Here is a 24,836-nt window from a genome sequence, read left to right as displayed (position 1 = left end):
TTTTTGTTGATTATATCACAGGCCACCAAGGCAACTGAGCCATAGAAACTGACAAAACCATCCTGTTTCCAGCCACCTTTAAAACGTGTCATAAAGTCCCACCAATTAGGGTCAGTTTTGTCATATTCATGAATTTTTCAAGTCAAACATCTATCTCCACACAAAAATCTCTACTTCTCCTTCATAATTTGCTAGGTTGTAGACAGTCTAGTGCTGAAGACACCTTACTAATTATGTAACTCCATATGGGATAGAATTGCTCTTGCTAACCAGTTAATACTGATGACTTAGCTTCTCAAAACCTTAGCTAAATTTGACATTGGGTACTACTTTTGGGCGGGTATTACTTTTACAATGCTAGACTCAAGGTATTTTTGAAAACTTTCACATTTCACAGATAAGAGAAATTTTATTGCCCTCTCCAGGGTAATTCCTGTAAGTATTTTATTGTTGCCACTGGCACGTTTAAAAAAAAAAATTTGGGACACAACCAAATACTGTTATTTTAATAATATAGAAACTACTAAATTTTGTTATTCTTAAGACTTTTCTGTGTCCCTCCAAAAATAATTTTCGAAAGATATTTTTGGTTTTAAGATATTTATTACCTATCATCTGAAATATGTTGTCAACAATTTAGAAACATTTAAAAAGACCTAGCATATGTTAACAGAAATCCAGAGAACGAGAATAGCAGAAAATTCTCTGTTAAACTCCTCCCACTTTGGATCAATGTAGAACACGTGCTAAACGGCAAACAAAGCATGCTGAGGGGAGGCAAAACTAGGAGATCACTTCATTTAGTAGCCTACAAGGAAGGTTGGTGTTCAATACCAAGGAGAGAGTCGGTGGCCTCCTACAGTTCCAGTCCACACATCTCCCACCTTCACCTTCACGCTTTTTTTTGAAATCCCAATTAAAAGCCACAAGGATTCCTACTTGGGTCCACCACTTTCTTTGGCCTTCCTAACTCCTTATCTTACCGCCCTCCTTTCCTCTTTCTATTTTGCCTCTCTGTACAGAATCTTTTCTAACTACTTTTCAGGTAATTTCACCGCATCTGGAAAACAATTCATGTCTTTCTCCTTACTCTTCCTGAGTCCAGGGACCCAGGCCACTCGTCTTCTCGGAGCTGGGACTTTTCTCGCTGAGCTCAGCACCCCAAGCTGTGAGGGTGATCTATTTCAGGAGTCTTCCAGTGGGTTGGCCTCCCCCTGACGCCAGCCTCATCCTGTCTCTCTCTCTCACACACACACACACACACACACACACACACACACACACACACCTCACCCCCAAAGATATTCAAACTCCGTGGCCTCTAAAACTGCGCCTGGGTGCCCAAGGTCTCTGCCTGGATCTAAAATATTTCTGACCAAAGTGGGGTCGGATCGGAAGGATGAACAGTACCTCTTTGCAGGCGTGAAGCTCCTCTGATCCTGTTCCCCAGGTTACCTGGAAAGCGGTCCCAGCCCAGAACAGGAGGTGCAGAAGCTGGGACTTGCGATTCTCACTTCTGCCCCCGCCTCTGGCAGAGGGATGGTGGCTGCGACCAGGCTCAGTCATCGCGTTGTCCTGAGCCGAACGGCAGTAACGGCTCAGGTGCTGCGGTGGCTGCTTCTGCTGGCAGGAGGAGGAAAAAAAGGGGAGGGAGGTACACAGGGGGAGGATGCAAGGGGCCGGGCTCGCTTCAGTCACCTCCCTGCGGCTACACCAAGGCCGCCCATCCTTCCTCCTCTCTCTGTCCTCTCCTCCTAGCCACGTCGCCTTGACAACCACATCCTCTTTCGCGCAGCGCAGGGACCGCGCGCGCCTCCGCAGCGCACCTGCGGGTTGCTATGGAAACCGCTGCCGCCCTGCGCAAGGTGCGCGCGCCCGGGATGCAACCGACGTAACCGGCGCAACCGGCAGGCGCGGGGCAGGCGCGGGGCAGGCGCGGGGCAGGCGCGGGGCAGGCGCGGGGCAGGCGCGGGGCAGGCGCGGGGCAGGCGCGCCCGGAGTGGGCGCGAAGCGCACGTGAACAGTATCCTCCGAGCAGAGGCGCCGCTGACGAACTGGCGTTTCTACTGCCCTTCCGGGCCAGAGGCTATTTCTAAGCTCCTCTGATTTCGCGAACACTGTATGTGAACCAAGGAGATGAAAATGGCCTCTCTACCCTCCAAAAAGTCTTCTGGAAGGGTGGCCCAGTAACGCGGCACCCACTGCCAGAGCCCGCTCTGGATATTTCTTCCATCCCACCAAGTCAGGCTCTGCTTTGACGTCACGCTCACTGGTCAACCCTGAAGCCTTGTACAGTTAAGCCGGGTATATCAAGGACAGTTTGCATCACCCGGCGATTTTCCAAGCACCACACGTGGGCGCCTCTGTCACCCGACCTCGCCGTTCTCTCACTGTCCTCCCCGAGTCCTGGGAAGCCTGGCCCACGCCCGGCAGGCTCTACCGCTGAGCTGTGAGCTACACCTCCTGGCCCCTCTCTGCTTTAAAATAGGAAAACCTTTCGTCAGGAGCAAGAGAGAAACTTCTAGGTCATCTTTTAGAGCTTTTTTCTTCAAATGAAGTTTTTTGCAGAAGTGCTTGGTGAGATGTGGGAGCTTTCCAAACGAGATTGGAGAGTGCAAATATAGGGCTTCCTCGCTGGCGGGGCCGCCCTTTCCCTCTTCATTCCCAGTCGCCTTTTTCTTAGGGGCTCTCTGGAGTCGAACCGCGAGGTGGCGACTCTCGCGAAGGGAATTCATCCCTGTCATAGCGGGAGCAGTGGTTGCCTGGCAACGGAAACTGGGCGTTCCAAACAATTGGGACCGGAAATCCTCGCAGAGCGCCGCAGCAGGGCTGCTGATCCGCCTCTCATCCCAAAAAGAGCATCTGGCTCTGCACTTAGGCATGCTTCCCACTCGGGACTCTTTCCAGCAACCTACGTTAGATAGCGATGACTCTTGTTTGGGAAAACCGCGGGCTTCCAAGGTACTATAGTTATTGCGCAAATTTCCAGTAGAGTCCCCAGCAGTCTCCTTTCTGTCTCTGTGACGGACACAGAGGGTAACATGAAGACCTTTAGTAAGATTACTGAGTCGGGTACCAGAGAAATCTGTCTTTTTGTCTTTATATTCAGGTTTCTTAACGTTTTCTGTTTGTAGCTGTTTTGCTTATTTTTAGTTCTGGCGACTGAATACAGAGCCTTGTGCATGCTAAGCAAGCAATGTACCACAGAGCTATACTCCTAGCACCCTCTTTCTTTTCTTTCTTTTAAGATTGAACCAAAGGTCTTCTCAATGAGCTACATCCCCAGCCCATTTTGTTTTTCATTTTGAGACAAGGTTTTGATAAACTGACTCGAATTTGTGATCCTCCTGCTTCAGCCTTCCCAGTAATTGAAATTATAGACATGTTCTACTGCCCTCAACTCAGAAATGCTTTCGAGCAGAGAGGAGAGCTCTAGTCTAGAGGAACAAAGGGTTGTTGCAGCTCACAGCAGTGATTAGTGTACACAGTGGGGCCCAGCTTTCACCCAGCTAGCTGCCCTTTACTGTTTGGAAGGCAGTTCTCCAAAGTCATATGAGATACGAAGTAAGTGGAAATCCTCTGAAATACACCAGATCATGGTTTATATATCTGTCTTCATAATACCTCTGTCTTCTAGTTAATGTCCGTGTGTGTGTGTGTGTGTGTGTGTGTGTGTGATTGTGGTCAGTGGTCAGAGAATTTAATTGATCTTTTTTTCTGGTAGAAGGGTCTGGGATATTTGAAGAGGTGCAAAATAAAGAGAATTAAATGGTAAGTTAAGCATAATAACAATGTCAAAAAGCTACCTCTTACTCAATATTTATTATTTACTATATGTCAGGCACTCTGCTTAACACAGGTGTATAGGTAAAGTAGCTAGAGATTCTGCTGTCAAGAAATTCTAGAAGAAAAGATAGATGAGCAACAGTGGCACGTGTGTTACGAGAGTTATACGGAAGTTTAGTGAGAAGTGAGAACCAAGAACCTGAAGGGAAGTTTCCCAGAGTAGATGAGTTTTGACATTCGAATATGAGTTAGCTGGGCAGGAGAGGGAACAGGTGGGATATGTTAGGAAGAAGGGAACAGGAGTCAGACATTCAAGGAAATGGGAGCAGCAGGTTCAGATACATGGGAGTGAGGTGGTAGGGCAGATTGGGGAATTGCATGGTCTCAAAGAACTGAAGTTGTGGTGTGAAGAGGTGCTAGAGGCAGGGAGTGATTAGAGCTGGAGACGTGACTCCAGTGGCTGGGTGTGCTGTGGGCCAGGAGCTCATGCTAGAGATGTGGCAGTTATGGTGGGTTTTTAAGCACTAGTGTAAGAAAGTTAGATGGGTGTTTTAGAAAGCACAGTGAACTGTGTGTGATAGCACATGCCTGTTATCCCAGCACAGTAGGAGGCTGAGGCAGAAAGGTAGTAAGTTCAAGGAAAAGGCTGGGGATATGGCTCAGTGAGAAGGTCTTAGGTTCAATCCTCATTACCGGGGGAAGGCAGGGAGCACACGTGGTATGGATTAAGTAGGATGGGAGGTCAGAGAGGAACAGTGACACCCTACCTGCAGCAGTGACATGGGATTGCAGTAAGGTGCACATTGAGAAAGATGCAAAGGGCAGGACTGATGGGATCTGGTTACTGACAGTCATGGTTTATGCTGGTGGCCCCCAGGCCTCATATATTTGCATTGTACATTTGTGATTGGTTCATTGTCTAGCACTTGGATGGATGGTGTCATTGCTACACCCATCTAGGAGTGGAGTCTGCATACAATGTAATGGCAGGAAGAAGGTATGTCTCTCTTTTGCCAGTTTCTGCCTTGCTGTTTGCAGCCCTTGGAGCCAACTGAGTATGGACTGAAACCTCCAAAAACTGTAAGAAATAAACCTTTCCTTTCCCAACTTTGGGCATCAGGTATTTTGTCTCAGTGACCAGTAAAAAGTAACTAAGACACTGACTGAATGTAGGCCCAAGAGAAGGAACAAATCTAAGATAACTTCTAGATATCTGAGGACATATTACCATTCACTGAAATGGGATGTCACAAAGAAGCAATTTGTGGGAGAAAGATGTTGAGATCATTAGGTATATTTTATTTTATGGTGGCTGTGGACCATTTAAATAAAGATTAGTTGTAGGCAATAAGGCTGAAAGTTCTGGCTGAAGATGTGGACTGGACTCATATTGTAATTATAGGAGAGAATCAGCTCATTCAGTGAATAGAAGAAAAGCAGAACCCAGACCTTGGAGAATCCCACTGTGTAAGGGGCAGAGAGAAGGCAACTGAGACATACAAGCCAGAGACCAGTGGACAACCACAGAAGCTGAATGGTCGGGGCAGAGAAAACATTTTAGAGAATTCAGTCTTGGTGCCAGAAACCTGAGTGATCACATAAGTCTGGAAAGGGACCTTCTCACCAGCAAAAGTTTCAAGGGATGCTGGAGGCAGAGGCCAGACTGCATTGGGCTAAAGACAGGATGGGAATATGGACAAAGTGCAAAGTAGAGACAGTGAGTGTTGACTCTTGAAGAAGTCTAGCTCTGAAGGAGGCTGATATGGTGGCATAGACCATGGCAAAGGAATGGGAGAGGGCTGGGATCAGAGAAAGGGGATGCAGAAAGGCATGTGTCTTTGAAAGACAAGAGAAGGGCTGGGTCTTGAGTAGAAGGGATGCCTTCTCCTGCGATGGAAGGGGAGCAATGAGCAGGTGGCACTAAACAGTCTCAGCTTTTCTCAGTGAAAGACAATCTCATCCTTGTGCTGATAGACAGGAAGATAAGCGTGTAGCTGGCTGTCAAGGAGAGTGGCAGAGAGCTAGCCAGGAAGTCTCGCATCATGTATCACCGTTCGGCTCTCAGTGAGAGTGGAGTGCTGGGTATTACTGTTCAGCTAATGTTTAATTCAGCAGAGACAGAGCACTTGCCAAATTGAGGGAAGGGAGGGTCGCAACACTGCAAAGGCTGAATGAGAATCTAATGGTGTTGGTTGTACTCACTGGAATTTGATCAGTGATTCAATCAAGATACCATTTTTAAATACCATGTGTTAGGTCATTGTGCTAAGTACCTGGAATACAGCGGTGGAAAATATGGCACCAGATTTTAAATGAAGGAAACAATTGTGTGTTTCACATTTATGCTTGTAAGGAGAACTAAATGCCTTAATGAACTTTTTCTGACATTTCTTCAATCAAATAACCCATTTGCTCACTGAAACTTTTTCTTACCTACATAGATATTGTTCCTGACTGCTTTTTGTAGTCTTCTTCACTTCTTTCAGAATACTGTGCAGTCCTCATCAGTCAGCTCATTTTTGGCCAACTTCTTTTCAGCTACTAATACAAACTCCTGCTCTGTCTTACTTATTCTGAGCTCTCTATTAAGTTACCCACTTTCCAATTTCTGTTAATGCATTAAAAATCTCACCTTGTCTTCATACCAAGGATGTTGAAACTCAAGTTCATCACCTTTTTTTTACCTGCTCCCCACCCAGGGACTTGTCCTAGTCCATCCCTTCTCCTGTTTTCCTGGCTCATTTCTATCAGTTTTCACTAAGAAAAACTAGTCCTGCCCCATATTTTTGCTCACTTGTAGATCTGAAACTGAAAAAAAAAAAAAAGAATGTAGTAAGGAGATGGATGTCACTGACAGACCGCATCAGCAAGGCCTCGTGTAGCCAGGTTGTGGATGTGATTTCTCTTTTGCAGAAATCACCATTCAAGAACCCAATTCATCTCGCTCAACAGCAGGATCCCTGGAGACGGCTCAGCTCTATTCCTAAGATCACTTCCATGAGGCGGGATGCTTATGTTTTTGATTCGAAGGTACTTAGTATTGAAAAACTATTTCTCTTTATCTTTGGTTAGGACTCATTAACATCCTTTTTGAAAAGCCAGCTGGCCCTGACTGCTTTACCCTCTTTCCTTTTGTCCCTCATCTAAAATTTTTGCCAAATCCAAAACCAATTTATCAAATCACAAAGCTTCAGGAAGTTCTCTGGAGCAAATAATTTTTACCATACATCTTATTCTTTTTATTAAAACAAGGACTGACTGTAACCATGAATGAGATGACACCAGTGAAGTCCATGTTGGGATAATGTTCCTGTGTTTCTAGTATGAGCTCACAACCCTTTAGATATAACTATAATGGGGGCAGTTATATGTAAACGAGTCAAAAACTCATTATATACAATTCAGTTTATAAGGATTTGGTAGATTTCAGGCCCAAAAGAGACTTCACTATCTTTCTGAGGAATACAAAGCCCAAGAGAACTCAAGAATCAAGTTAACCCTTGAAGCACTGACTTTCCTTGTAGATACCAAAGGATGACCTTGATTTCCGCTTAGCAGCCTTGTATGACCATCACACTGACACCTTTAAGGACAAAAGTGAGATACTGTTACATCAGGAGACCATCCAGGATACTCATCAGTAAGTTGTTAGATGTATAGTCTCTCCACCCAAAGGAAGCTGCCATCCATAGGTAAAATCTCACCTGAAAATAGCAATCTTTTGTGTAAAAGTTCTGTGTTTTTATATCAGCAATGTAATTTCTGTATTTTTAGAACAAATCCTCTAAGATTGTAAGCCAAGTATGGTAACATATGCTTGTAGTCCTAGCACTCAAGGGGCTGAGGCAGAATTGCCGTGAGTTCAAGGCCAGTTAGGAGTGTATAGTGAATTCAACGCTAGCCTGACTCCCAGTCTCCAAATAAACTAAAAAAAAAAAAGGGGGGGGGGGGAGAAAAAGAAAAAACAGCAAGCAAGCCTCCAAGATTATGATCATGTTAAAAAAAAAAAAAAAAAACTTTCCAAAGGGTAAAAAGGGACTGTGGGTCCTTTACTTTTGGGCACTCATAAAGTTATCTTTATCTCCCCTGCTCTCTCTCTGCATTGTCTGCAATTGAACCCAGGGTCTTTGCACTGAGCTGCAACTTCCCTATACTTTAGTCACTAGGCTGCCCTAGGTTACTAAGTTTCAAACAATTTTTTTTTCTGCCTCAGCCTCTTACCTTTCTCTTTCTGATTGATTTCACTCTCCTCTGTTTTTCCCCACACCTTCTTCTAGAATCATCAAGACTCAGTTTCCTGGAGAATATTTTCCATTTCCTCCTCCACCCATCATGTCCCGGGCTAACATCAGACAGTGGATCAACCCTAAGAAGGAGTCCATCCACAGCATCCAGGGAGCCATAGGTGAGGGTAGAAGGCGGCGTGGGTGGGCAGGGTAGTGACATGGTCTTTTTGAGTGGACTAGGGAATCTTGAGACTTGAAGTTACTGGCTAGTGTAATGATCAGACATTACTGAGGGTCTGGGCATGCTTGCAAATAGAGCTAGCAAATTCAGAGTCTCTCACCCTTAGGTCTAGCAAGTACTCCAGCAGGGCATAAACCTGGAAGAGGAAGACCTGTAACTACCTTGCTTCAGTCCCCCAGACTCCAGTTTCCCCAGTTATTACACGAACCTTCTTCATACAACACATAAATGTATGGGTGACTCCTGAATTCCAGGAAAGGGAAATGACCTGAAATTCACAGCTCACCCCTTTTCTTTTCTCTGCAGTGTCCCCTCATACTGCAGCCACCAATGGAGGTTATTCCCGAAAGAATGATGGTGGCTTCTTCTCTACCTAGTGGAGGTGGCCTCCTAATCACAGTGGAACATCCTGCTGCCTGTCACTATTAAACAGATTCATGCAAGGCAGTGCCTGAAGTCTTGGTTACCCATGACTACCTCTTCACAGCTCTTAAAATATACAGGAAACTTCTCGATTTCTCAAACTAGTTTTGTTGGATCTATTTGCAACTTGAAAATTCATCTTGCTGAAAAAATAAGGATTTACACAATAGTCACACTAACTGTACAGAGCCATTCACTTGTATCTTACACACCTTTATCTGGAAGCCAGTTAAGTGTATGAGAAACAAGAAATAGACATAGCCATTCTTCCAATGAACTCTTGATTTTGCAAACATTGTAACATCAGCAGCTCCAAGTAGCATTAACATATATGCAAAGCCATACTGTCCAGATTTCAGACTTCCTGGGTGTAGTTATTTGCTGTACCCTTCATTGAGAGCTCTATCTGCCTGGTCTTCTAGTCCTCTAACTCCACTGGTGTCTCCTTGCCTGGAAGAGAACTCCCTTTTTTCTGTCAGTCTATGCTGCAATACATAGTCTTGATTTCTTTTTTTAGACAATGAATGCGTTTATTGCTTTCAAGGTGTTTTTTTTAATTTTAAAGGGGAAAAAAGCACAGAAAAACTAGAAACCAATGAAGCAAACAAAAAACAAAAAAAAGCCAAATGGGCGCTGGGGATTTAGCTCAGTGGCATAAGCACCTGCCTTGCAAGCAGGCGGTCATGAGTTCAATCCCCGGTACCGATAAAAATGAAAAAGACAAAAAAAAAAATTAAAAAAAAAAAAAAAAAAGCCAAATGACAACAATAATAACGATACAGGATTTCAAAATAAGATAGGAATTTAACAATGTTTGTTATATTACATATTTTCTTCAAAATAGTTGCTCAGGTTACCAGATAGACATGCAAAATTGATCAAGCAATATGATTTCCCTTTGAGCAGTTTCTTTCCCTTTATGAACACCATTCAAGTATCTAGTGCTTGGGTTTGAAGGTACCTAAAAATCAATACACTATTGTAGTTTCTATAATTACAAATCAGGCACAGGAATTTGTTGTAGCATAAAAGACTGGACAAGAGGGGGGCTGGGGATTTAGCTCAGCGGCATAAGCACCTGCCTTGCAAGCAGGCAGTTGTGAGTTTGATCCCTGGTACCGATAAAAACGAAAAAGACCAAAAAAAAAAAAAAAATTAAAAGACTGGACAAAAACATGGCCTAGTGATGTGGGGCGTGGTGGAGCATACCTGTGATACCAGCACTTGGGAGGCTGAGGCAGGGATTACTGGAGTTTGAGGCTAGACTGGGTTACACAGTGAGTTCAAGGCCAGCTTGAACTACCCAGCAAGACAATCTAAAAATAAAAATTTTAAAAAGCCCAGTGAAATTTTAAAATATTGCATAGGCACCAGGAATTTTGATCAGTGGTATAGTGCCTGTTGGGCAAGTGTGAGGTCCTGAGTTCAATTCCCAATACCAAAAAATAAAGTACTGTAATAAATTTCCATCTCTAAGTTTGACAATGTATTACCAAGTAATTCAGATTGAAAGGCCTTTATATAGGTACTCAACTGTCAAATTTAGGGTTCTCAAACCAAACTGTCACAGTCCCTTTTCACTAGGACCCTCTAATCTATTCAGATAGTTATCTGCTTGCAATATGAAGTTTCAGTTCTCATTATTTTAAACCTGTCTCCAACGGAGAGAGGCAGAGAGTGGCAGAGAGAGAAAGGCTGCTCCCTGGATAACCACTACCTGCAGGTTATTTTCAGATACTTAGCCGAAAAAAAACAAAAACAAAAACAAAAACAAAACAAAACAAAAAAACTTTACTACTAAAAGTTAGCCTGACGAGGTGGCGCACACCTGTAATTCCAGCATTCTGGAAGGCAGAAGAAGATGCCTGTTCAAGCCCAGCCTAGATAAATTAGCAATTAAGCAAGAGAGCTGACTCAAAAAAAAAAAAAAAAAGAAAAAAAAAAGAAAAGAAAAGAAAAAGAAAAAACAAAAACATGCTGGAGACAACCCCCTGTGAAGGCCTTGGGTTCACCCCCTAGTACTGAAAAACAAGATCCTGTTGAGAGTGATAGAGCACTTGCTTGGCATGCATATGTTGAAGTTTTTAAAAATATAGAGCTCTACCAAGAATTTAAAGAAAAATACCAAAAATTTAAAGAAATATGGTGTTGCATTGCCTGTCTGTCAAGTTCCAAACCTGGAAGGCTGAGGCATGAGAATCACAGGGAATTATAGACAAAAGGGGAAGGAAAACGAAGGGAAAAAGAAGAAAAGGAAAAAAAAAGATTTAGAAGGAGAAATACATTCATTTTATCAGACCTGCATGGCCCTAATACCAAAACCAGACAAGGGATACAACTACGGCCAATATGCTCAATGAACCTAGATGCTTATGTCCTCAACATGTTGGGTATGGTGGTGGTTACACCTATAATCTCAGCTTTTGCCAGGCTGAGTTCAAGGCCAGTCTGAACTGCAGAGTGAGAATCTAGCTCAAAAAAACAAAATAAAAGTTGTGCTGAGGGCCAGGGATTTAGCTCAGTGCCATAAGTGCTCTCCTGGCAAGCACGAGGTTGTGAGTTCAATCCCCAGTACCCCTCGAAAAAAAGAAAAGCTGTGCTGGCTTATTCCTATGATCCTTGCACTCTGGGAGGCTGAGGCAGGATCACAAGTTCAAGTCCAGACTGGGGAATTTAGCAAGACACTGACTCAAAATTTTAAAAATTAAACAGGGGCAAAGGATATAGCTTGGCAAACACAATGAATTTATAGCTGGGTCCAATTTGATGAATTACAAAAAGACAAAAAACCCTCAACCAAACAGGTAACAGCAAATTGAACCCAACAGCACATTAAAGAGATTATGCATCACGACTGGGATTAATTTTAGGGATGGAATGATGATTTAACATACGCAAACACATGACACACCATGTTGTTAAGATCCAAAATGCCCCCAAAAGTCTCATTGTGGTGAAGGGGCTAGTTGTCAGCCAATGGGCTTCTGAAGGTCACTGGATGGATTCATAGATCAAAAAGCTCATTAGGAAGTGGAACCTAATTGGATGAAGCAGATCACTGGGGCATGATGGCTTTGAAAGGGTACTTTGTTCCTGGCCCCTTCCTCTTTGGCTGTCTCTGTCTCTGCTTCCTGGTCATCAGGAAGTAACCAGCCTTGCTCCACCATGATGTTCAACCTCCCTACAACACTAAAAGCAATGGAGCCAGTTGGCCATAAAGTGAAACCTCTGAAACCATGAGTAGAAATAAACTAGCCTTTAACTTCACTTTTTCCAGTACGGGGGTTAAATCCAGGGCCTTTGCCTCCACCCCTTATTTTCTTTTTAAAAACTCTAGTTAAATTGGGCAGAGCTCAGACTTTCGATCTCTCCTCAGCCTCCTAGTGTTGGGATTACAGATTTGTACCACCACTCTCAACTCTTTTAAAGAACGATAAAAACAATGTGATCATCCTAACAGATGCAGAAAAAAATTTTTGATAAAGTTCAACATCCCTACATGATAAAAACTCCGAATAAATCACGTGAAAGGAACATCTTTTGATGTAATAAACCACAGTGGACATCACAGTAAATGGGAAAAGGCTGAAAGCTTTAAGATCTGTAATAAGGAAGGGATGCCCACTCTCATCACTTTGGGTAGGTATAGTACTGGAAGTCCCAGTCAGAGCCAGCATGCAAAAGAAATAAAGGGCACCCAGATTGGGAAGGGCAGAGTAAAAAATATCACTGTGTGAAGAGAATGGTCCTGCATGTTGAAGACCTCAAAGACTCTACAAGAAAACTAGTTCAATAAATGATTTCAGTAAGATCACAGGATAATCAACAATTCAAAAATTGATAGTGTTTCCAAATGCTAATGGCAAATTATCTGAAGAAATCAAGATAAAAAAGAAAAGCTGTGGATGTATCTCAGCATGAAGGCCCTATGCTTCACAACAGATGGGCAAGCATTTTTTGAAAAATAAGCGTGAAAGGCACAGGAAATAAAACCAAAAACGGACGAATGGCATTAAAAAAGTTGCTGCATGAGGAAGGAAAAGTACAGTTAAGAGAAAAGCTACAGAATGTGAGAAAATATTTGCAGACTATGCCTGATAAAGGTTTAATATCCAGAATAAAGGCCGGGCATGGTGGCACATGCCTGTGATCTTAGCACTCTGGAGTCTGAAGCAAGAGGACTGCTGCAAGATCAAGGCCAGCTGGAGCTATAGTGAGCTCAGGACCAGGTTGAACTACGTAGTGAGACCTGTCTCAAAAAAATGAACAAAAAATTGCTTTTTAAAATTCAGGCTGGGTGCTCAGCGGCATAAGCGCCTGCCTAGCAAGTGCAAGGTCATGAGTTCAATAAATAAATAAAATACAGAATAAAGAACTCAATAGCATAAAAATAAACACCTGATTTAAAAAATGAGCAATAGACCTAAATAGATACTTCTCAAAAGCAAATGGCCAAGAGTTTATGAGAGGATACTTAACATCAGCAGGAAAATCCAAATTAAAACCATAATCACCTCACTCTTCAGAAAGGCTATTATAAAAGACTAAAGACAACCAACATTGGTGAAGATATTTAAAAAACACAAACCTTACACCATTGGTGGGAATTGAATTAGTATGACCATTATAGAAAATAATATGGAGGCATCTCAAAAAATTAAAAGCACCATGTGACTCAGCAATCCTACTAGGTATATATGTTCAAAGAAAAGGAAATAAGTGTGTGAGACACCTGCAATCTCATATTTACTGCTGCATTATTTACAACTCAAGTGTCCATTAATGTATGAATGCATCAAGAAAATGTGGTTTAAACTGCATGTGGTGGTACACATTTGGAGCCCAGCACTGTGCGAGGCTGAAGCATGAAGATGAAAAATTTGGTGAGACTCTTAGCTCACAATTTTAAAACGATGGGACGGGGTGTGATGGCCCATGCCTGTGATCCCAGCATTCGGAAGGTTGAGGTAGGATTGTCGTGAGCTGAAGGCCAGCCTGTTGATTTTAAGGGCACCAGCTTGAACTACATAGCTAGACCTTATCTCAACAAAAACCCAAAGACAAATGGATGAGGACACAAATGGTGGGCACAAATGAAAGTCTCCCTCTATCTCCATGGGTGGGGGTTTATTACACCCAGCAAACTATTCAGACATACAGAAGGATGGATCCTGTCATTTGTGACATGGCTGGTACTGGAAGCCATGTGAAATAAAGCACAGAAAGACAAAGGCACATGATTGCACTCCTATGTGGGATCTTAAAAAATAAAGCTTTTATAAAAATTGAGAGTAAAAGGTGGTTACCAAAGGCTGGGAGAAGAAAGCATAAGAAAAGGCTAGTCAGCTGCTTCCAGGCTGTAGTCATGCAGAAGTTACACTAACCTGCTGCACAGTAGCACGACACTGATAACGTACTGTATATTTCAAAAGAGCTAAAAGGAAGGATATTAAACGCTTTCACCACACACACAAAAGTTTGAGGTATGCGTACCCTGACATGAACATTAGTGTATACACCCACTGGCATGGGTTGGGGGATCACATCATACCCAATAAATGTGTATAATTTTGAGCAATTAAAAGAAACTTTAAGGGTTGGGGATTTAGCTCAGTGGCATAAGTGTCTGTTTGGCAAACTCGAGGTCCTGAGTTCAATCCCTGGTACCAAAAAAAAAAAAAAAAAAAAAAAAAAGTTTAAACGCCAAAAAAAGAAAGCAAGCTTGCCCTAGACCTCCCTGGTCATTCAATTCACTTAATCTTTGGCGAGTCCCAGTAGTCTCCATTTTTGTAGTGTACGTGTGCAAAGGCGCGCACACCGTGCTATCACACACACGCCCCTTTTCCCTGCTTAGCAGACTGCTAGCTACCTTCGGGCAGTGTTAGTGCCCTGCAGTCATCGTGACAAACCCACCCTAAAGAACAAATAGGAGAGAGCTGGGAAGAAGATTGCAGCGCGATCGTGGCCTCAGTCGCCAGGCCGCTCCAGCCCCGCAAACGGAGCCACGGTGCGTTCACTCTCAACCAGGCGCGTACCGCGGCCCACATTCAACGGGCTGGCCCCGATGTCCAGGAGCCTGGTGGCCTCACCGTGGGGCCGGGCTCAGATCAGAATCGCCTCGATAATCAGCGGCACGGGACAAACCCGGCCTCGTCTATCTGATCAATTCATCACTTCTGAGCACCGCGCCCGCAGGGCCAACTCCGGGACCTCGAGAACCACGGCGCTGCCGCCGCCCATGTGGCCTCGCCGCACAGCGCCCAAAGAAGGGGGCTTCGCAGGAGGGGAGCTTTTCATTTCGGGGCGGCCCGGCGGGGCAAGGGTCACGACCCGATCAAATAAGATCAAGGTGTAGATGGGGGAAGGCCAGGAGAAACCACTCGCTCGCCTTACACGCTCACTCACGCATCCATTCATACTCTCGGCCCACACGCACCTTACACAACACACTACGTACCACAGATCACATTCCCAGGCCGCTTTCCCTCCAGTGAAGTAGCGGAAGTCCGCGCCCTCTTTTAAAGCCTCTGCCCCGCCTCAGAGGATTCTGGGAGGAACCATTGAGCACCAGCAGAAGAGTCCAACACACCCCTTGTCAAGTGCGCTTTGCTGCCCCCGCGTGGCTCGAAGGACCCAAGGAAAAGACTTGATACACTGATACACTACAAGCCGAATGGTGGTTTTGATCTTTGTATCAGTTTATATAAAATTTCCATATTCACACCTACTTATCCTTATTTCTATTTAAATATTTAATTGGCCAGTTGAGCGTAGTCGTACATGTCTATAGTCCCGGTTCTTGGGAGGCTGAGGTAGGAGGATGATGAGTCCAGAGCCAGACGAAGCAACATCGCAAGACCTTGTTTAAACAAACAAGCCTAAATAAACAAATACCCAAATTCTGTATATGAGATAATTAAATCTCAGGGCCTCATGGTACCTGGTAAGTGTTGCAACCCTGAGCCTACACTCCTAGCCCCAGGAATAGAGTATTTAAATCCAAATACTAGATGGGCTATCCATGAAATTAAAGGCAGGAAAATATACCCATGGCCTCAGAGCTCTCTGACTGCCTAGAACTTGAATGCTGTGACATTCATACAACTGAACTTTTGTATGCACTCATATCTACTGAAACATTCTTTCAAACTACGTAAGTGAAAAATAGTAGCACGTATGTAAAGTAGAATTAGTGCCTCTCACAAGAGTGGAGCTTTAATATTTCAACTCTTTCTTCTTTTTTAATTAAGTAGGTATGTAAGGGGAGGATTAAAGCAAAAGAATTGGAGATCTTTAAGTGACTTCTGAGTCGGACATGGTGACCTATGCCTGTAATTCCATCTGGAGATGGGGGGGTGGGAAGCAAGATCAAAAGTTTAAGGACAGCCATAAAGGCAATTTAGGGCTCAAAGTAAAGTTTTTAAAGAGTTGGATGTAGCTATGGCAGAGTGCTTGCCTGGCATCCATAAGGTCCTGGGTTCAATTCCCACTGCAACAAAAAAACTCAGTGAAGAAAGTAACTTAGGAATGTATAATACTTATGCCAGTCCTATGAGGCATCTGGAATAAACTAACAGCAAAAAGTACCCATAGTAAGTGCCTGAATTCCATTAGCTCAAAAATTTTTCTAGATGCTTGAATGGTTAATCTGGTAATTGTATTTGAACAAGGAAGTTTATCACTGATGATAGATGATACTTGCATTGTAACAGCAATAGAGGGGGGGGGCTATTTAACTTATTTAATATACCTCAAATTCTATAAAAACCTCCACTCTCTCCAAGAAAGCTAGGCCATCATTCTCAACCACATCATGCAGTCAATGACCTTCACATGGAGGAAACTGGAATGATGGGATTCACTAACATGAATTAAAAATCTATGCATGAGCATAACCCAAAGGAATAATAAACAAAATTCAACAAATTTAGCATTTGACAAATAAAATGGACAAAGGTTATAGGGAAAATTTTTATTTTCAAGGATTTCTGTAGACAGTGATGAATAAAAAACTGTACTTTTACTATAAAAAGAAGCAACTTGATTCCATCCAGGGATTATGGTAATGCAAAGTAGAATCTGAGGCAATATTGCTCTCCTCTTATCTCCACCTTAATGTGCTTGCCTAAGAGGAACAGCTTTTAATTGCTAGCCCAAAGTACATGACACATCAGCCAAAGTAATGAATTAAACAAGTTTCTGTTTATCTGCTTACATAAAGTCAAGAAATTAAATAGGCCATGTGTTTGCTTTTTGCTGTAAATTGCCTTTACTTGTGCACTTTTTGGTACATTGTACTATGGCAGTATCTCAAAATATAACTCAAGAGTTTAGGTCAAGATAACCCACCCAAGAGGCTGTAAAAAGTGGCTTGTACAAGTGTAGAATGGGACTAGTTTAAAATATGAAGCATCTCTAAGGTCCAAACTTAAGAGACATTAGCTCTATTGGAAAACAAGACATAGGCTGGGGATATAGTTCAGCAGCACAGCCTGGCAAGCAAAGGTCATGAGTTCAATTCCTGGTACAAAAAAAAAGGAAAACAAGTTATTAAAGCTGGAAAATAAGTGCAAACATGCTGAACCTTGTTTCCTCGGGGTGACATTCCACTTGGCCAACAGGTTCTGAACCAACACTCTCAAGTGTAACTCTTCTTCAAGAACCCTATTTCACTAGATTCCTTTGCTTTCATTAGGAAAGTCCTCAGAAATGACAATATATAATACATGAATCACTGAAATTTACCCTGTTAACCAATTCCTGAAGAGATAACACCCACAAATCTGAGATGACAGACACACGTAGAATTTATCTGGTCTTCTATGCATTTAAAACCTTTCAAAATACTAAACTGTAAATTTCAGAACCTAAACTTCTTAGCAGCTTTCATTCTTTTGGAGTAAGCCGACAAAAGATAATTTATTGCCATAAAGAGTCAATCGCAGCTGAATTACCAAGTTTCACTGTAATGAACAATTGGAAGATTTATGTTATGCTTGTTTATAATTTTAGATCATCTCTTCCTTGTAAATAGAGACAGTCTAGGTTTCACAACTCCATTAGCTGACCCGAGGATATGAGGAGTGGAAAAGTCTTCCCTTCAAATGTTGAGTAATCTAAAATGATTTGCTCAGAAGCTATCATACTCCAGTTTTTCACTCTCAATTGCAAAGTTCTGTTTGACTTTATTCCATAAAACACTCTCATTTTATTAATGCAGCCTATCAACTGTCCAAGTATGTCAACAAACACCAGCAACTTCTTTCCCTTGAATGTCTCATGTTCCTACAGAGAATAAAACTTTCAGACAATGAAAGAGCACCTCAATCTGAAGAAAATTAAGGTTTGATCAAGAAAATCAAGCGATCAGCTGAAAATTGCCACAATCCACACTTTAAAAATGTTTGTATCTTTTATAGTATGACAAAACTCCCATCTAATATTACAATAAATTCTTATACTAGATGATTTAACTAGTATATGAATTGATATACTAATTTATTTTTCTTCTACCCTAACTGCAATATATTAAACAATTATTTCTTCAATATTCTTCAATAGTTTCTTTTTCCCCTAGTGGTGGCATTTAAAACTGAAAAACAGTATTAAGCACTAAGTAATTTAGAAAATATAAAAAAGCTTTAGGAAATAGCAACAGTTGATTCATTTTTTTCTTTTAACATTTGATTGATTGAAGTCTACTTTTGGGGATAAGGTAGAGAGAAAATGTTTTCTTACCTCAATCATTAGTTTCTAGTCTCCTCATACAAAGACAATTTCCAAATTTTATGTAAGCTCAGATTCTCTTGGCAAAACCCTCAAGCTACCAGTACATTGTAAGCTGCTTCATCTGTTCTTTTTGCAATGACAGCCATGCCTCTCTTATGTTCCCAGATGGGTACATGAATTCCTAAAGTCAATTTCTTGACTTTTCATAATTTCTATTTCCCACCTACCACCCTCCCTCACCAATTTGCCAAATCCAAATTGGTGAGAAAAAAGTGAAGTCTTGAAAATTATTTCTCTTTCCAAGAAGTCTGAACATAGCTTATGTCCTTCCCTAAGGGCCTCAGTTTGAAAAGATCCTGATGAAAGATTGAAGAACAAAATAGGTGACAGGGTTATGACGATGTTGTTGTTGTTATTTGTTTGCAGACCTGGGAATCAAACACAAGGCCTCATGTTAAGCAAATGCTTTACCACCGAGCTATGACCCCAGCCCAGGTGACTGGCTTTTAAGCAAGAGGTATATAATCTTATCACTGAGGGATGTAATTTATCTGGGCATTTATATGCTCATTACTGAGAGCTGATTTACACAGAGATCAAAGGAAGATGGCTTTCTAGAGTCCCCTGGAGCACAAATAATGTTCATGACCATGAGGAATTTTCCCTACATATTGGCAGGGACAGATGCTCTGGTGTCATCCTGGGGCATTGATGATTTTAGCTGAACTCTCCTACACTGGGTCCAGGCCTCCAGCAGGTTCTTCACTCTTGTCCCCTTGTTTGGCAGCTGATGAGTTGGATACTTTGGAATTCATTTTATAAACAAGACGTAAAAGGCCATTACAATGCAGGCGATTGCCACAGCAGCATGCAGCCTGGTTCCAATCACAGCAGCTAGCAGCAAAAAGAAAAAGAGACAAAATCACACCTCACCCTTCACAAGAGCCCTTATAGTCAAGGTGATATTCTGAAATCACTATTAAGACTAAGAGACCTATCAAGGCTCTCAAAAAAGAATTTTTTTAAATGCTACACTTGCCAGGTGTAGTGGTGCATGCCTGTAATTCCAGCACTCAGGAAGCTGAGACAAGAGGATCACCATAAGTTCAAGGTCAGTCTGGGATACACAGTGAGACCTTGCCTCAAAAAAAAAAAAAAAAAAAAAAAAAAGCTACATTTATGTCCTAAGTTCTCAGTGAACATATTTTTTGTGCATATTTTACCCTAATTTGAGAAAGATTTTGGTAGTAGTATTGCAGATGATGGTATCTCAAATAAAAAAGTAAAAATACATCTCAGTTAATTACAACAAAACTTAAAAGAATGGCACTGTATTCTCTCCAGAAAATCGGAAAATTTTTCAGTGGGAAAATATTCCTCCTACTGAAGGGAGAAATTCCAGCCCTGCCTAAAATTGCTTAACTTACACATTTTTAATTCATGGAGAATACTAAAATTACCTGAAAGCTAAAATAAGTTTAAAATATTTTTGGAAAATGATTATTTTACTGACTCTCAGATGTTGTATCAGCAACTTTTTTCTGAGTGGAAGAAAATATAATCCCAGCCCATTACATCCCCTAGTTTGTAGCACTTCACTGTCCAGAAATGGCCATCTCCTCTCCCTGTTCAGACTAACCTTACCTTTGTAAAACACACCCCAAACTCCCTTCTTCTCTGACAGCAGCCAGGTTTTGAGACGAGGTACTTTCTTGAAGTAGGCACAGGTACAAACAAAGAGCAAACCAAACACCAGAATCCCATCCAAGGAGTACACTGTCACATAAAGAAGAAAAGAAAACCTTTGGAGCTGATCTAGCTTGGGAATGTGATGCCATCTGATAGCTCTTGAGGACAAAGTGTGATATAAAATCAAGATAAGCTTTTTGCCTCCTTGGGCCTCTGGAAGCAACTTGGGTCACCAGTGGCTCTCCTGGAGCCGCCCACGGAAATGAGGCCAGGGATCTCACTCCTTCCAAGTGTGATCAAAACCACATGGTATGACCTGAAATAGGGCTTGAACACGTGTTTCCAGTGTTTCCATCAGTATGCAAAGGACATCAGCTTCAACAAGTTGGATTAAGTAATCTTCCTTCAATGGATTATCCAGGACATTGACTCAATGAAAGAGACAATGCTAGTTCTTTGTACATAAAATAAAAAATTTGAAAGCTTTCAAAAAAAGATCAAGATGAAACCTGACCGGCAGTGGCAACAGTTGATGAGAGGGAGCCAAAATCCTGGAACTTACAATGTTCCCCGTTTCCAAAAACTGCTTATAGACATCACCTCTACAACAGTTTCACTGTCTCCTCCCATCATTCCTTTTTGCAAACTAGAAATCCAAGCAGAGTGCATCAGTTTATGTGGAATCAGCTTCCCACAACCAAAAAATTGCAATGTGCAATACGCTGAGAGAAGCATAAGAATCCTTGGAGCCTGAACACAAACACTAAACATGCCTTGTTATAAATCACTCAAATAATGCTTCAATATAGTAGAAAACTTTAAACTCTTAGTTCTATTTCTTCTTTGATATGTAAATCAAGCTCTTTATTTTCTGTTAAGCACAATGAATTACCTAACTGCAAAAATACAAAACAAACAATATTGGATCACAAACCGCGGGTGGGTAATACTACTAGGCATCAGAAAGAGTTGGAGCGTTTTTGTTTTTGAGACAGGGTCTCATTATGTAGTTCAGGCTGCCTTTGAACTCAAGATCCTCCTGCCTCAGCCTCCTGAGTGCTGGGATTACAAGCATGCACCACCACATCAGGCCATGATGAGTTCTTAAAAAAAATTTTTTTTCTGGTACTGGACATTTAACTCAGACCCTCACACATGCTTAGAATATGCTTTTATTTCCTGGTTCAGATTATTTTTTCCTCTGGGTGATGTCTTTTCTTTTACTATGCATAGTATCCTAAGATCACTGACTGCCCAGCAAGTTCCAAATGGATTTTTTTATATAACCCGTGTCTGCCAGTTCTGGACCACAACTGTCTTCTATCATTAAAACTACAGCACTTCTAGGTACAATATGTTAATACATATACTAAGTTTTTATAAGAAATGACATCTTGGGGCAGGGGATTTAGCTCAGCGACATAAGTGCCTGCCTTGCCAGTGTGTGGCGTGAGTTCGATCCCTGGTACCAATAAAAAAGAAAAAGACAAAAAAAAAAAAAAAAAGAAAAAAGAAAAGAAATGACATCTCATCCCATACTTTTTCTTCTTAAATCCTGTAAGTTTTTAGACACTATGAAAACTCACAAATAGGTGAAATTTGAAATTAGTACCAGAACTATCAACAAGGCAATTTTGGAAATGTTTTCTTATGACTTTCAAATTATATTACCTAAAAGACTTTGTTTCCTCCTCCTCCAGAGGATAATTCTCAAGACTATTAATAACTCTGCTTCCTTCCCTCCCCTGGAATCTGTAAATCCTGTCCATAAAGTGTTTGAAGAGGCCCATAAAAATTAGGTCAGATCAACAAGCGACGACTACCACATCGTTTAGGAAAGGCAGTGTATAAATCCATCCCTTGCAAAACTAAGGGCTAGGATAAACTTCTAGTAAAAAAGAGATCTCCAGGTCTCGTTAATGAGCTAAAAGCTTAAAACAAAAAGAGAATGCTTTTGAAACAACTATTTGCGAAACAGGAGAACTTTTGGGAGGGCGTACATTCACATAACACACACTCCAAAGTGAGGGGATTGTTATCCTCTGTGATTTTTTGGTTTGGTCCTCTCAACTAACCTGCAATCCCTAAGTATGAGAACGGAGACGGTTGGAAGAGCCTCTCTTCCCAGGGGCTAAACAGCACAGCTACTACGGGCACTGGCTCCCCAAGGGCTAGGATAAACTTTTAGTAAAAAGAGAGAAAGCGAAGGGCAGGGACAGAAGGCTGAGCTGCAAGCAGGACAAGGGCCGGGAAACCCATATGGGTACCTGTAGAAAGGATGTGCGCAGAGGTACAAAAGGTAGAAAGGGGCTCAGAAAGACCAAGGGGGGCAGGGCCGGGAGGGGGCGGGGAGAACGGCCAAGGCCACGTTAGTCTCCGCCCCGCCCGCCACGTTTCCCCCTAGTTCTTCACTCCCACCCTCTGTGGGGGCACCAGCTCTCACCGTTGGTCATGGTGGCTGAGCCCCGGACTGTGTAAGAAGTCCGGGTTCAGCAGTGATAGCGGCGAAGACGGGAACCCGGCTCCCGCTTGACACTTCCCGATCCGGGCCTCGGCGACGGGCTGGGACAATAGTACGCAAGCGCAAGGAACCAGTGTCGCGCACCGAACGCAATTGAGTGCTGCTAGCCGATTGCCGAGCTAGAGAACCCCAGTGAGTGGCGCGCGTGTGCTTAAGCATTGTTAGGCAGTGCCCTTTGCAAGGCTTTCTGAGTAGGCTTGGTAACCGCCCTTATAGAGAAAGCTGCCGAGAAGTTAGGGCTAGATTGGTGCGTATGAAAAAAGTACATTTTGCATTGTGGTAGCCGTGTGCTTATGCGTTTATTTCAGCACCAGCCACCTGCAACGGAGGGGTTTGCATCTTCGGAGTTCACTTAAAACCTAGACAACAGGACTAAAGAAGTAACCCTGCTGTCCATTTATCCACCGTCGCCAGTGCGGTTGGCTCAGTCGCCCGCCCTGCCTTCTCACCACACTTTCAGGGTCAGCTGATTCCTGGCCAAGAAACAAATGCAAAATCATCCCATTCCCGCAGTAAATTCTAATGAAAACTGGTAATAAAATCAAGTACAATTCTAAGAGGGAGCATTAGAGAAGACCAAGTTGGGTCTGCAAAGAATTGCACATGAGAGGGCACACATTTACTACAACAAGGTCACTACTGTCTTGCCATAGAAAACCGATCACTGCTTATCTGGACGTTTTATTGAGAATATATTTTCCTTTTTGTTTTTATATGTATGGTAGTAGATTGGTTCAGTAATAAATATGTGACAGTTTTGGTGTGGGCAATAAGTTGGAGACTAGGGGGGGTGGGCAGTAGCTAAGACTGTGAGACTTGCCCTGGCCCTACAGCGCTTCCTTACTGCCAAGGGAAATCTAGTCTGCTTGCATTCCAACTTGTAAAATGAATAAAGAACTTTGTAACAAAAATTTACGTATTTCTTTTTTTTTTTTTTTTTTTTTTTTTTTGTCTTTTTCATTTTTATCGGTACCAGGGATCGAACTCATGACTGCCTGCTTGCAAGACAGGCACTTATGCCGCTGAGTTAAATCCCCAGCCCCCAAAATTTACATATTTCAGATCCCGAAACTCCCAAGTTGTCAGAAATTCTCAGGTAACTGTCTGAATAGATTTTTCTTAAACTATCAGAACAGTCTTAATTGTCTCCTGTGTTTGAATCATTTTGTGGATCACCTAGCCACTTTAACCATAAATTAACCATATTTGGACAACACTCTCCTGAAAACACTTTGACGCCCTCGTGGAAGGTATCATCAGCCTAATGATGGGAATGGGGTGGAGGGAATGGCTACAAATTCTACTTTGTAAATTGAAATCTGTAATTGCAAATATCTCCATCCTCTTTATTAGGGTTCAGGGAAAGTGAGACGATGGATTTTCAGAGGCTGAAGTTTTATTTATTTTTATTTTATTTTAATTAATGTACTTATTTATTTGTCTTTTTGAGACAGGATCTTGCTATACAGTTCAGATTGGCCTTGGGTTCATTTTGTTTTGTGTGTGTAGCTTTTTTGTTTTCCACATTCATTTTATTTCAAGGAGAAAAAGAAAAAATAAAGAAAAAAATAAAAATTTCAAATCACATCAATCAGGGAGCAACAATGGTACATACATTGCACACTGTCATCCCCAAATCATTCACCCAGACTTGGGTTCACTTTGTAGCACAGGCTGGGCTCGAATTTGCAACAATCCTCCTGCCTCAGCCTCCCAAGTGCTGGGATTACAGGAGTGCACCACCATGCCAGGTTTGCTTGACTTTTTAAATTACTCTCCCTAGTGGTCTTTATAAAGAAAGGAACTCTGCCCTTCTCTATTGGAGTGCCATCTGCTGGCTACAGCTTACTTGATTACCTAGAAGAAGAAAAGTAAAGCCACCCTAGATGAGTACCCAAGCAAACCAAAACAGTATGCAGGACTCCTTAAGAAATTATGCAGAAATGCAGAACTAAAAAAGTAAATGAAGCTGGGCATGGCCGCACAGGCCTTTCTGGATGTTAAGGCAAGAGAATCCCAAAACTGAGTTAGTCTAGACAATTTAGCAATTTAGCAAAACTCTATCTTACAAAAACATGCTGGGGCTGTATGTAACTCAGTATGAAAGCCCTGAGTTCAATCCCCCATACAAAATAAGGAGAAAAAGAGGGAGGGTGAGGGGAATGGGAAGGGTAAGAGAAGGGAGAGAAGAAAAATGTATGGAATGAAAACCTAAAACAGG

General features: G+C 42.2%; 3 protein-coding genes, 1 non-coding gene and 1 pseudogene across 8 annotated transcripts in view; 2 read left to right on the top strand and 3 right to left on the bottom strand.

Annotated features, from left to right (window-relative positions):
• Positions 1-1,845, bottom strand: part of Elapor1 (endosome-lysosome associated apoptosis and autophagy regulator 1) — a 79,278-nt gene extending 77,433 nt beyond the window's left edge. For 2 of the 3 annotated variants that reach the window (XM_005007842.4, XM_003479198.5), the window contains exon 1: positions 1,411-1,845. In XM_005007842.4, the coding sequence (XP_005007899.1) occupies positions 1,411-1,566 (156 nt within the window). In that variant the 5' untranslated portion in view covers positions 1,567-1,845. The remainder of the gene's footprint in view (positions 1-1,410) is intronic. The other variant, XM_005007841.4, reaches the window with a different exon arrangement.
• A 617-nt stretch (positions 1,846-2,462) lies between these two features.
• Positions 2,463-23,193, top strand: Cfap276 (cilia and flagella associated protein 276). Of its 3 annotated transcripts, XM_063255469.1 has the most exons (6): positions 2,466-2,961; positions 3,725-3,771; positions 6,700-6,816; positions 7,311-7,426; positions 8,064-8,191; positions 8,560-9,187. In XM_063255469.1, the coding sequence occupies exons 2-6, from the start codon at positions 3,769-3,771 to the stop codon at positions 8,628-8,630; spliced, it is 435 nt and encodes a 144-aa protein (XP_063111539.1). In that variant the 5' UTR covers positions 2,466-2,961; positions 3,725-3,768; the 3' UTR covers positions 8,631-9,187. The 3 variants fall into 3 exon arrangements, with proteins under 3 accessions (XP_063111534.1, XP_063111539.1, XP_003479028.2); XM_063255464.1 differs by lacking the exons at positions 3,725-3,771; positions 8,560-9,187 and adding an exon at positions 22,924-23,193 and having other exon boundaries at positions 2,463-2,961; XM_003478980.5 differs by lacking the exon at positions 3,725-3,771 and having other exon boundaries at positions 2,468-2,961.
• On the bottom strand, positions 14,779-15,172 carry LOC111754368 (small Cajal body-specific RNA 2). The gene has a single exon (XR_002789064.1). It is a non-coding gene; the product is annotated as a small Cajal body-specific RNA 2 (non-coding RNA).
• On the bottom strand, positions 16,634-22,686 carry Tmem167b (transmembrane protein 167B). The gene is made up of 3 exons (XM_003479197.5): positions 22,538-22,686; positions 20,050-20,181; positions 16,634-19,299 (listed from the first exon to the last, which is right to left on the bottom strand). The coding sequence occupies exons 1-3, from the start codon at positions 22,545-22,547 to the stop codon at positions 19,217-19,219; spliced, it is 225 nt and encodes a 74-aa protein (XP_003479245.1). The 5' UTR covers positions 22,548-22,686; the 3' UTR covers positions 16,634-19,216.
• On the top strand, positions 20,301-20,488 carry LOC134475200 (small ribosomal subunit protein uS14-like; annotated as a pseudogene).
• Positions 23,194-24,836: the final 1,643 nt, after the last annotated feature.

The sequence above is a fragment of the Cavia porcellus genome, unplaced genomic scaffold (genome assembly GCF_034190915.1).
Source record: "Cavia porcellus strain 051 isolate PalLab524CR breed Dunkin Hartley unplaced genomic scaffold, mCavPor4.1 scaffold_1, whole genome shotgun sequence".
Classification (NCBI taxonomy): domain Eukaryota; kingdom Metazoa; phylum Chordata; class Mammalia; order Rodentia; family Caviidae; genus Cavia; species Cavia porcellus.
Note: the sequence above shows the minus strand (reverse complement) of the source record. Positions and strands in the feature narration are given on the sequence as shown.

What these genes read in the sequence shown, in the direction of transcription:
- Cfap276 (XM_003478980.5), top strand. Translation starts at nt 2,881, where the DNA reads ATGCTTCCCACTCGGGACTCTTTCCAGCAACCTACGTTAGATAGCGAT. An exon ending in GAAAACCGCGGGCTTCCAAG is followed by an intron (nt 2,962 to 6,699) that starts GTACTATAGTTA and finishes TCTCTTTTGCAG; the next exon opens with AAATCACCATTCAAGAACCC. An exon ending in CTTATGTTTTTGATTCGAAG is followed by an intron (nt 6,817 to 7,310) that starts GTACTTAGTATT and finishes CTTTCCTTGTAG; the next exon opens with ATACCAAAGGATGACCTTGA.
- Tmem167b (XM_003479197.5), bottom strand. An exon ending in TTGGGGTGTGTTTTACAAAG is followed by an intron (nt 19,300 to 20,049) that starts GTAAGGTTAGTC and finishes TTTTGCTGCTAG; the next exon opens with CTGCTGTGATTGGAACCAGG.